This window comes from Polypterus senegalus, chromosome 2 (genome assembly GCF_016835505.1).
Source record: "Polypterus senegalus isolate Bchr_013 chromosome 2, ASM1683550v1, whole genome shotgun sequence".
Lineage (NCBI taxonomy): Eukaryota > Metazoa > Chordata > Cladistia > Polypteriformes > Polypteridae > Polypterus > Polypterus senegalus.
This window is the reverse complement of record NC_053155.1, coordinates 269,036,786-269,049,251: the sequence shown is the minus strand read 5'-3', so window position 1 is coordinate 269,049,251 and position 12,466 is coordinate 269,036,786. Positions and strand designations below refer to the sequence as shown.

General features: G+C 38.1%; 1 protein-coding gene across 4 annotated transcripts in view; it reads left to right on the top strand.

Moving 5' to 3' along the window:
* adgrg2a (adhesion G protein-coupled receptor G2a) overlaps positions 1 to 12,466 on the top strand; it is a 177,728-nt gene that overhangs the window by 136,766 nt on the left and 28,496 nt on the right. For all 4 annotated transcript variants that reach the window (XM_039745531.1, XM_039745530.1, XM_039745528.1 and 1 more), the window contains 3 exons: positions 2,556 to 2,733; positions 3,921 to 4,080; positions 10,359 to 10,502. In XM_039745531.1, coding sequence (XP_039601465.1) covers positions 2,556 to 2,733; positions 3,921 to 4,080; positions 10,359 to 10,502 — 482 coding nt within the window. The remainder of the gene's footprint in view (positions 1 to 2,555; positions 2,734 to 3,920; positions 4,081 to 10,358; positions 10,503 to 12,466) is intronic.

The window sequence follows — 12,466 nt, the reverse complement described above, 5'->3', positions numbered from 1 at the left end:
GAGGAACTGGAGCATTTGCATATTTTTAACATCATGCAGAAACATGGACAACCCATAACCAAACATGTCACATCAATGAAGGTGTGAAAGTAAGGTAGTATTTTTGCACTGTCCACTGTCAGGGAATATTGTATCCAGAAAACTAAAGAAAAGGAGTTAGATGAAGACCAGGAATGGTGCTAGAGGGGATGTTTCCTGTATTTGAGCACCTACAAAAATGGGAATAGCACCCTAAAAAATCAATGGTGTTTACTATTTTCAACTCTCTTTATAACTCTGCAAACACAAGAATCAAAGGGATATACAGTATTTAAATTGGGGTCTCTCAGAGATTACTGCTGAAGCCACTGCTTTTCTTAATGTGTTTAAATCAGTATGCTTGCAGATGTTTAATGTAAAGTAATTTATGTTTTACATATAAGGAGTTAAAAGTTAGACCTGAATACACAATGGAAGATTTGGAACTTGAAAGTACACAATATGAGAAAGACTTCATGAACTTGTCACTGTTCACAACAAGATAGCATACAGAAGCGATTACGATGGCTAATAGGATGTTGGGTTACAAAGCATGCCATATGAGGTACAAGTCAACAGAGGTTACTCTTGAGCTACAGTATTTAAAATACATTTGAGACCTCCTCTAAAATAAAGTGTGTAGTTCTTGTGTGCTTACTGCAAAAATAGCACTATAGAAAGTACATGAGAATGTACAACTATAAAGAAAATTAGTTTTGTGAATCCTAGCTGATACGCTGTTCAAAAACAACACGTCTGCATTGATGCAAGCTGTTTAAGGATATACTGTATTTTCCATTTAAGTTAGAAAGTATTTTTTGACACAGGTAATAACTGATACACAGAATAAGCAAAGATAGATGGAATGAATCAGTAATTCTCAAATTCAATTCTTATTTTGCTGTTTTTCATCATTGATCAATTTTCTTCATTGTTTTTTCTGATTTGGCTTGTGTCTGTCCCAGATTGAAATGGCTTCCAAGCCCTTCAATCAATTCCAATCTTCTCCTGTGTAATTCTTCGTAGTAACTCAGGGTTCACTCAAACTACCCTTACCATTAAAGAGTGTTCAGGTCTCCACCCTTTAACTTATCAGCGAATGAGGCTTTGAAATATAACAAATGTAATTAGTACTATTCCAATGTTGATAATAGGTGAAATTTAATATGTAAAGAACAAAATACAAATTGTTGCAGTAATTCTCCTGTAAAATAATTTAAAAACATTTTCTTTTAACTTGATTTAATTATAATCCAGTCCTAACCGTGTACAATGATCATCTTAAATGTGTAATTTAAAAACTGATTTTGTTTTTTAGTTCCACAGTTATGCTTTACCTTTTAGCAGCACTGAAGGCATCATTCATTCATCTGTTTATCGGACCAACTTATCTAGTATAGAGTGGAGAGAGTTAGACTCCCAGCCAGCAATCTTTTTGTGTAAAGTAGGTGTCAGCTTGAAACAAGATGCTCTTTCATTGCTGTTTACACTCATACAAGCACCCTTAAACATTCTTATCCAAGTTTTCGAAGTGTTTCATTCAAACTAAGCACATATCTTTGGAAAGTGGCAGGAAGTCTGCTTCTTGAAAAGAAACCCACAGAAATATTCAAAGAACAGTTCAAATACTTGTAAGGCAGTCCCCCACACTATAATGCAAAATAACCAGTGTTAATTTTACTCTAACATATAAATAAAACTTTTCTAAGTGTTTATTTGGAAACATTGTAGGCACCATGCATCCCCTAGAAAATACTTTAAATTGTAAATTAAGCAAACAACATGGCATAAAGTGTTGGGGCACCAAGGTGAACCCAGTGTAATTAATTCACAGTTGAACTGAACAGAAAATGAACAGCAAGGGAGCTGTCATCTTATTCACAGTTGTCTACTTTAGACTGCTCTAAGGTGGTGTCGGACCTGGTTTTCAAGGTGGAGGCCCAAAAGGGGCAGGTTCAGGGGGGCAGAACCTGGAAGTGACATCAGACACAGGCCAACTGTCAATCATCAGTTCTACAGAGGGAGGAAGAGGAAAGGCATTAAGCAACAATGCAACCCTCTGGTTTGGGGTTTAATTATTAGTCGATGAGCCCAGAGGTTGCCTCCCAAATACATGTATGACAATATTTACAAATTTTGAATCTCATGGAACAAACAGGAGAGCAAAACTATGGGAAGAAACTCATTTAGTTTCTTTAGTATGACTGCATGTCCTGGTGTTCACTGAAGAATTTTTGGAAAGAATATAATACATGTAAAGCCTTTCAGGAATGAGACTTCATATACCAACATTGTTGATGAACAAACAATAATTATAAAATGCATCTTTTTATTTTCAATTTTGATTTTAAAATTATAATTTAGTATGTTATATGAAGGATACAAAGTCAGTTCTTTTAAGATATGCTTTTTGCCTTTGGGTTGATTTGACAGCTAAATATTTATCATTTATAGAACTTTTTATGTATTAAATAAAATTCTTCATTTGTCTGAAAATTGTGTATAACATTGTTGTCTTTCATTATTTTCTTTAAAAGAAAATGTTTTAGGTTTGATACAAAACTTTGACCCATCTAATCCTGAACTGTTGCTTAATGCCTTGGATGGACTACTAAACCAGCCCAGCATCACAGTTCGTACTGCTGGGGTAGTTGTTTCAGCTGTTGGGACAATGCTGAACAGCTCTGCACCTAAGGTTGTCTCCTATTCCACAAGGTATTGGATTCTGATTTCTTTTTAGCAGTATTATATAATCAGTGATGTGTATTAGTACCTTTATGGCTTAATTTCCAGAGTTTTGATATCACAAGTATGATTAATGAATTTTAACTATGCTACTGCATTTGTATGTAATATTTAAAGGCCTTCAGCGTAAAGAAGAGGAAAGTTTTTTGTATAGTAATTAGAGAAAACAAATATTTAAATAAAAGGTTACTAATAAACATTTGTTATGATTTCAAACTAATATCAGAAGTGATAAGAGCTTATATTATAAAACTGAAATTACAGTGTTAATATCTCTTTTTGGGCGACATGGTGGCGCAGTGGGTAGTGCTGCTGCGTCGCAGTTAAGAGACCCGGGTTCTCCCCGTGTCTGCATGGGTTTCCTCCCACAGTCCAAAAACATGCAGGTTAGGTGTATGGGTGATCCTAAATTGTCCCTAGTGTGTGTGCTTGGTGTGTGAGTGTGTGTGTGCAATGCCCTGCCCGGGGTTTGTTTCCTGCCTTGTGCCCTGTGTTGGCTGGGATTGGCTCCAGCAGACCCCCCGTGACCCTGTAGTTAGGATATAGCGGGTTGGATAATGGATGGATGGATATCTCTTTTTGAAAAAAATCTGATGTTTCAAGGGTTGTTGTAAAAGGTTTAATAAAGCATTATTATGTCTCAGACTATATTGTAAACATACTGCTAAAATGTGGAAGGGATGTTTAAGGTTGAGAGTTACAGCATTTAAAGAATTTTTGTAATAGAGGCTGGTTGGTAAAGCTTGTTTTAAGGACATTTTATTGTAAACGTTGAGGTTGCCTATTCAGTTCTCATAGTTAATAATACACACCTAGCATTCTGTAAGTTGCTTTGGGTAAAAGTGACTGTCAAATAGCAATAATTACACATTTAAAAAAGTCAAAAAAACTTGCAGTGTATATTTAGTAGCACTGAAAGCTTTTCTACTGAATTTCATACTCTTTCGTTTGATGTTTATATGCATTTGTGATTGCCATGCCTTACTGTCTTTCTATCTACCTTTCCATTTGTCTCTCCTCATGAAACATCTCAGTTCCCATTAGGCTGATTTTGTTGAAATTCAAACAAAAATGTAACATCTTTAATCATGGCAACAATAACAATGAAGAAATGAATAATGATTCTAATAATTCTACTCTTTTTTCATTTTCTTCAGGATCACACAAATGGTGGACAAGGTTGGCCTTAAACTAAACCTGACAGAAGATTTTGTAAACCTAACATCATCTACTTCCTTGGCTGTTGCTGTGAAAAAAGCAAATGGCAATAACTTTACAGAGTTAGTTTTTTCAGTGGAAGACCCTGACAATTTACAGGTTGGAAGTATTACCTTCTTTAATTTGAAATTTTTAGAAAACAGTTTTGCTGTGTTTTTCAGCATTATTTTTTAAAGTTTTCACAGTAAATTTGGTCAGATGTTTTCTTGAGTTGTAATGCCAAATTAGAAGTGTGTCTGAGAGAAGAAATGGTATAGAAAATGATGCTTCTATCATTTGTTTGGCATACAAAATAATAAAGCATGTAAGGTTAAAGAATCTGAAAAATACCTTACACCCTCCATGAACTGCTGTCAGCAGTTTAAATTCTTCAGGTAATGGTCAGCTCATCCTGCCCAATATAATCCTTATTAATGCTTGTTTTTGACTTTAGAGAGAAGTCATCTGTTCATACAGTAGGTTCTAGAGCCATGTCATAAAACAATGAACAGACATTTTTTATGTCCGCCATTTTGGAAAGAGTTACAAAGTGATTTCTAAATGAGTAGGGGTCCGGTGTACCATAGTTAGAGCCATGCTTTTTAAATAGAACAATTTGGGACATCAAATTCAGCCTGTCCTGCCATAGTATCTTGATAACACCTGAAAGTATTGCAACACTCTTCTTTGGAATAATCAGTCAGAAGTGGAGCTTGTAATGTCTGGAAGGAGGTATACACTGTATTCGTAAATTCCCTTACTAGTGTTCAGCCTTGGTGTTGCGGGTGTCATGATTAGAGGATTCTTTAGTACATAACAACCTGAATAACTTGAGTATTTAAAGTAAAAAAAAAAGAAAATAAATAAAAATGCATGTATTTAACTGCATTGTGAAATGTGACAATAAATAAATTAAAACATAATGAAATGTCAGCATAAGTAATTAAATGTTGCATAAGATATGTTGTTGTTGCTTATTTCCTTGTGTATTTATTTATGTATTTATTACTTTATAATTTAGGTAACATTACATCCAAATATGAATACTATTGGCACCCCTTGTAAAAAATAGTAAGAATGGTTAGAAGAAAATCCCTGTTTCCTGAAGAACTGTCATCTTGCACTGAAAAAATGAGGAACATCTGACTTTTAATGGAAACAGGTTCATTCAAAGAAAAACAAAGCCCTCATCAAGAAATAAATATTTTTTAACAAAAACACATATTCCACAATTGTGTGCACCCCTGCATTTAATACTTTGCACAATCTCCCTTTTCCAGTATAACAGCACAGATTCTTCCCTTGTAACCTTTTGTAAGGTTGGATAATACAGAGCCTGGCATCAGAGACCATTCTTCTTTACATAATCTCTCCTGATCATTCAGGGTCCTAGGCCCTCTCCTGTGTGCACTCCTCTTCAGCTCACTTCACAGGCTTTCAGTAGGGTTCAGGTCAGGGGACTGAGATGGCTATGGCAGAACTTTGATTTTGTGCTCAGTTAACCATTCCTGGGTTGATTTAGACATTTGCTTCGGATCATTATTCTGCTTGAAGATCCAGTAACGACCCAGTTTTGGCTTCCTGGCTAAGGCAGACAGGTTTTGATTTAAAATCTCCTGATATTTCATGGAATAAATGATGCCATGTACCATAACAATGTTTCCAGGGCCTTTGGTGGAAAACACCTCCACAACATCACAACTTCACCATATTTCACAGTTGGGACAAGATTCTTTTCATTATAGTCATCATTCTTTTTATATCAAACCCACTTTGTGTGTTTATAGCCAAAAAGTTAAATTTTTGTTTCATCAGACCATAGAACACAGTTCCAGTCAAAGTTGTACTAACGTTTTACAAACTCCAGGGGCCTCATGTATAACGCCGTGCATAGAACTCGCACTATAACATGGCGTAAGCACAAAAGCCGAAATGTGCTTACGCACAGAAAAATCCAGATGCAGGAATCTGTGCGTACTCCAACTTCCACGTTCTTCCGCTACATAAATCCCGATCAGGGTGAAAAGTAACGCTCATGCACGCACTTTATGTAACGCACCAACTCCTCCCAGAATTACGCCTCTTTGAATATGCAAATCAATATAAATCGCCCTTAAGCCCAGACTTCTGTGAAAAGACAATGGGAAAAGCACGGGGGAAAATATAAGAATTTCAGCGAATACCAAGTGGAGGCAAAGGAAAAACATACTATTTGTTCAAATAAACCGTGGTATAATCAACAAAAGGAAGTTGATCGAGTGACATAGCGTGTTGGAGAAACTTGAAAGCTCACGTTCACAAAATCGCACAGTGCCGGAAATAAAAAAGAAGTCACATATCAAAGTCGCCGTGAAAAGGCGAGTTGTAGCCCACTGTCTGAGTGTCATATGAAAGCTTATTAGGGTACAGAGAAAAAAGGCACACAGTGGGGAAAAAGCACGAAATGTCAACTTCAATCTCGACATTTTCACTTTAATCACGTAGTTTATTTTGTCATTAAAGTAGAACATCATAAACTTCATCTTAAAATCGTTTAATTAACCAGTTTCTCAAATCAAATCGTAATTAAAGTAGCACGTTAAATGCTTTGTTTTGTATTTGATCTTCTATGTGCTCTGTGTGTGTGAATCACTACTTGCTTCTTAAACCGGCTCTCTTCCTCCAACTGGACACAGAATCCATTACATTCGTGATATTACAGCTCTCTGAATAACTAAAATACTGAGATGTATACGTGATATCATTTTCATGATGATAGGAGTTAAAGCACGTTATTAAACATGTGTTTCACTTCAATGAAATCATTTATTGCAGCAGTACAATCAGGGGCGGCTCTAGGCTTGTGGTGGCACTGGGCAGAGGAATAATCGGTGGCTCCTTCGCCCGCCAATGTCAATATGGTATCTTATGTACGGTGGATGGCCACACCCGTTGCGACACTGCATAGCCGCCTCGTGCTCATGACACAAGCATTTAACTTTTGCCAAAATTTGTCGCTGCGTTTTTAGCTGTGTTGTTATTTTCTCTTCATGTTTTATATTGAATATATATTGGTGTAGCCGTCACTGCAGTCCTTGCTTTTCTTTCCCCAAATACCCAATCACCACACAATCAGCTCTGTAATAGAAGTTAAGCCATCTGTAAACTCAGAGCGCCGATTCTTCAAAACATTTAAGGAACATTGAAATATCTTCGTAGTACATGTTTAATTATTCTATCCTTCACGACACTCCCAGTGAAAAATATAGATTATTTAAATAAAGTTAAAGTTTTATCTGTATAATATAATAGACATATTTTGCTGCATTTCACCTTAAAAATGATATCGTCATCATATGTAAATACGCGCTTTGTAAAGTGGCTCAGGTTGTGCGATATTATAACTGTAGTGCAAGTTTACAGTGAGGTGATTGTACTTATAAGTATAAACAGTTCTACAAGGAGCAATTGATTAAGTGCATTTATAGTTCTTGGGATGAAACTGTTTCTGAACCGCGAGGTCCGTACAGGAAAGGCTTTGAAACATTTTGCCATGGCTGAGACAGCGTGTACTTGAAGCTGTATACCGATAATTCTCTTTCTGATCAGCTGCTGCTGTGATTCACACTCAGATACAGTGATATAAATACTCTGAGTGGTGCAGTGAGAGTAATATGGAAAAATATGATCCGCTGTGGCAACTCCTAACGGGAGCAGCTGAAAGAAGAAGAAGAAGAAGAAGGTGCAGTGAGAGTAATAACGCTAAAGCAGTTATGGTATTTGGAATACTATGGCTATTCCCTGGACCATTATATTGTTACAAGTTAATTACAATCAGATGCGTTACACTAATAAACAATATGCGGTTAGTTTCAGTGTATTTATAAAGCCGCGTCAGGAAAATAAGGTGTAACCAAACAGGAACAGTAGCACTGCTTTGACGCTGGGTGCCGCCAGTCTGTAAAACTGAGCGGAGAACTTGCGTATGACAAGGTATGAGGTACCGTGGAAAAGTGCGTGGCTTTACGCCAAGTGTTGGTTTTATACATCGCGATTTGAACGTGGAAAAGTTCTTACGCAACATTTCTGTACATACGCACCGTTTATACATGAGGCCCCAGGTGCTTACATTTATGGGTAAACTGACAGAAAAGGCTTCTTTCCGGCATACCTTCCAAATAATCTGTTGGCATGAAGATGCCATCTGATGGTGGTTTTGGAGACTTGATAACCCCAGGATTTTACTTTTTCTTGCAATTTCCCAACAGTGATCCTTGGCGATGTTATTGCCTCTATTAGCATCCTTCTCATTGTACACGGGTGTAATATAAACTTGGGTCCTCTTCTAGGCAAGTTTGTCAGAGTTCCAGTTCATGCTGACTTTTTTATTATTGCCCTAACTGTAGAAATGGGCATTTTCAGGTGAGTAGCTATTTTTTTAGGCATTCCCTGAGTTATGATGGGCAACACAATTCTCCCTCATTTAGATTGAGTGTTCTCTTTTCTTTGCCATGATGATTTTTAGCTAAGGAATTTTGGTTCTGTGTCTCCTCGCAATTGTATCCCAGTTAATCAGGAAGTCACTGATTTTATCTGGAAAGTTCCTATACACTCCAATCAACTTAACAATGTCCAATTTAAAGAGGAACCATTCTTCAGTTTCACATTAATTTCCAAGGGTGTGTGTTTTTGTTAAAATATTTATTTCTTGATGAGGGCTTTGTTTTCAAATTCAAAGTCAGATGTTTCTCATTTTTTCAGTGCAAGATGACGGCTCTTCAGCAAACAGGGATTTTTTTTCCTAACCCTTCTAATTAATTTTTACAAGGGGGTCCAATAATAGTGGAGGGCACTATGTATGCGCCCAGGAGGATGTGAGGAGGGCTTGTGCCTCCTCCAGACTGTGAGGGGGCGTCCGTCCTGGTTCTGTTGGGAGCCACGGGTCGAGGGCATGGAAGCCCTACCCTGTAGGGGCCCGTGGTCACCGCCAGGCGGAGCCCCAATGCCGGTTTATCCCGTACGGTCCTCGGCTGGGGCTGGAGCCCAGCCGGGACGCTTTGGAGGACCAGAGGAGGGCGAGTGCCTCCTCCAGACCGAGTGGGGGCGTCCGTCCTGGTTATGCAGGGGGCCTCGGGTACAGGGCTTGGAAGCCCAGCCCTGTAGGGACCCGTGGCCACCGCCAGGCGGCGCCCAGTGCCCGTTTATTCGGGAGCCGCACTTCCGCCACACCAGGAAGTGCCGGGGAAGACGACAGGGGACACCCGGACGGCTTCCGGCGCCGGCATTTCCGCCACACGGGGTGTGTCCGCGGAGATTGCCGGGAGCAGCTGGAGCCCATCCGGTTCCTATAAAAGGGGCCACCTCCCTCCAGTCGTTGACAAGAGTCGGGTGGAAGAGTGGCAACGTCTGGAGGAGGAAGGAGGCGGTGGGAAGAAAAGAAAAGAAAGAAAGAGAGAGAGAGAAAAGGAAAAGAAGAAAAGAGAAGGCATTGGATTGGCCTGGACTAAGGAGTTGGGGTTGGTGAGCGGAATTATAAAAGAGAAAAAAGATGAATAAAGATGTGTTTGTGGGTGACATCAACGTGTCTGCCTGTCTGTGTCCGGGGCGAGGTTCACAATATATATATATATATATATATATATATATATATATATATAATATATATATATATATATATAATATATATATATATATATATATATATATATATATATATATATATATATATATAATAAATATATAAATAGAATAAAATTCCTGAGTCTCTTAATTTTTGTTAATAATAACTATATATACAGGTATATATATATGTATATAGTACATGCCAAAGGTTTGGACTCACCTCTTCATTCAATGTGTTTTCTTTATTTTCATGACCATTTACATTGGTAGAGTATCACTGAAGGCAACAATAAAACCATTTCAGGTGACTACCTGTTGAAGCTCATCGAGAGAATGCCAAGAGTGTGCAAAGCAGTAATCAGAGCAAAGGGTGGCTATTTTGAAGAAACTAGAATATAAAACATGTTTTCAGTTATTTCACCTTTTTGTTAAGTACATAACTCCACATGTGTTCATTCATAGTTTTCATGCCTTCAGTGAGAATCTACCAATGTAAATGGTCATGAAAATAAAGAAAACACATTGAATGAGGAGGTGTGTCCAAACTTTTGGCCTGTACTATATATATATATATATATATATATATATATATATATATATATATATATATATATATATATATATATATACTGTATAAAGAATACATTTCCTGTTTCTCTTAATTTTTGTTAAAAAGTCTATTTTCTTTAAATGACCTGTGATCTTTTCTGTGTAGAATTTGTTTGATGTTAAAAAATGAACACGCAGTTATTCAAGCTTACATTCTGCTAACTATGTTTTCTTTTTTCTAATGAAAGGTCACTCTGGGAAGTTCACAATCTTTGTTTGATGGAGGAAGTGTTACCTTTCCAGCTTCACTTTTGTCAAATGTTTCACAAGGAAACAGAGAGTTGGTGTCCAAGGTCCAGTTTAACTTTTTTAAAAAAACCTTCGTATTTCAGGTATAACTGACTTCAGTACGCATTCTTTAATAATGGATATAAAAAAGTATTCATCCCATACTTGTAATGCATTAATAATTTTTCACAGTGTGACATATGTAGAACAGTAAATCTGTATTTAATGGATATTATCAAAATTGTTCCCGTATGATGCAAAATTATTTAGTACTTGCTGTGCTCACCATCCAAGATAGGTTGAAATCTCATATCAACATAGATGCAAGTATATTCAGTTTTAACTTCAGCAGTGCACTATCTATTAGAATGTATAGTAATAAAATGCATTGTATTTCCATTCCATAACAAATATTTGAACTGTGTTTGAATCTCATACAAATTGCAGGGCATAAGAAATTAATGGACACACAGACACTTTTATTTTTATTAAGTTGGATTAGAAGTTTAATTCATTAAGTTTCATATTTCTATTAAGCCTTTCTGAAAAGCATGTGACTGTTTGCTTTAATGTAACCAAATATTTGTCAGTCTTATATCTGGCATTAGCATGTCTTTAATCTCTCAGTGGCCATTGTGCTGTCAGTAGCTTGGTTGGGATTAACAGCTGAAATACAATTTTTTTGGGTGGTAGCCTAAAATTGACAGCTGTGGAGCCATTATCTGTAGGGTAGTAGTTTGCGGGCTGTCAGTTAAATCTTGGCTTCTAACTCAGTGTGAGTCCTTGACTATGTCACTTAACCTATGCCTTAATCATAAAAATACATAAGCAATTATATAATGAACGTTTTGAGCAGAATTGGATAGTCAATAGCAAAATGCATAATATGTCTACTATCCTATTAGGGCGAACTTGATTGAAACGCATGGTTTAGATGTAAATTTGTTTCAGTTTAAGCTTTTCACTAAGGGACAAATGCTTTCACTTTTGTGTAATAGTGAAAACTAGCTAACCCGTGGCGTACCATACGGCACATAATCAGGCCGTTTTTTAATAATTTTTAAGCACAGGGAGAAAATTTACATTTGAAAAATCGGTAATGTAATAAATCATCAAGAAAAGCAACATTGAAACAATGCACGGAACGAACCAACACACAATCGTCCGTGACTGAAAACTGGCGGACAGCCATCGCGCCTTCTACTCCCAGACGGAGGGATGGGGGTGGACGGCGCCCAGGAGCGGAGCGTGGAACGGGAGGAGAGGAGAAGGATGTCCATTCCGCTCCCTCCGTCATTCTAGTCTGCTGATTTCTCATTCAGTATGCACTGCCTGCTCATGTGCCCACCTCCAACTCGTCACTTAAGTCGTTGTCGTGTTTGCACAGTCCAGATGCACCTGTGACTCACGTAGACTCTTCATTGCTCTGTGCGGTTTTGGCCGCTTTTCTGTATATAATCCACCAAGACACCCGAACACGGTAGTAGCGAGGTGGGAGGGGGGTGTGTACAAAGGGTAGGGACGTAATCACTGGAAGCGTATGAGTCGCACTTAGTGGGAATTCCACGGTTTGCAGCCCGAATGGGGTCCAACGGCTTACCCACGCCTCTCTGCGGCGAGTAGACACACGCTCAATCTCATGCATAATTATTTATTGAATGCTAAACACTTCAGGAAAGACACGGTTGTCTACAACTGGTTGGTGTGAGAATAAGAAGACGCATGTTTGTCACGGATGCGAATTGCTTCATTGTGTTTTAACCTCAGTTGTAAAGGATTGTTTTAAGGATCCCATGGGATACCCCTCGCAAACCGTTTTACACGCTGTATATGGCGATTCACCTCCGTGAGAAACATGCCTCTATAAACAGTCAACGTGGCTTGGAGGTGCATGTGGCCTCAACGACAGACGAATATAAATGACGCCGTTTTTTCTGTGTCGTCGTGTCCGAGTTGGTGGGTGTGGCTCCGTGAGTTGTCGTCGTATCCAATGGTCTTGGAGTTTGTGGGTGTCGCTCCTTCCTGCGTGCGCCATAGGTGTCTTACTTGTCGGCGGCTTAGTGAATCC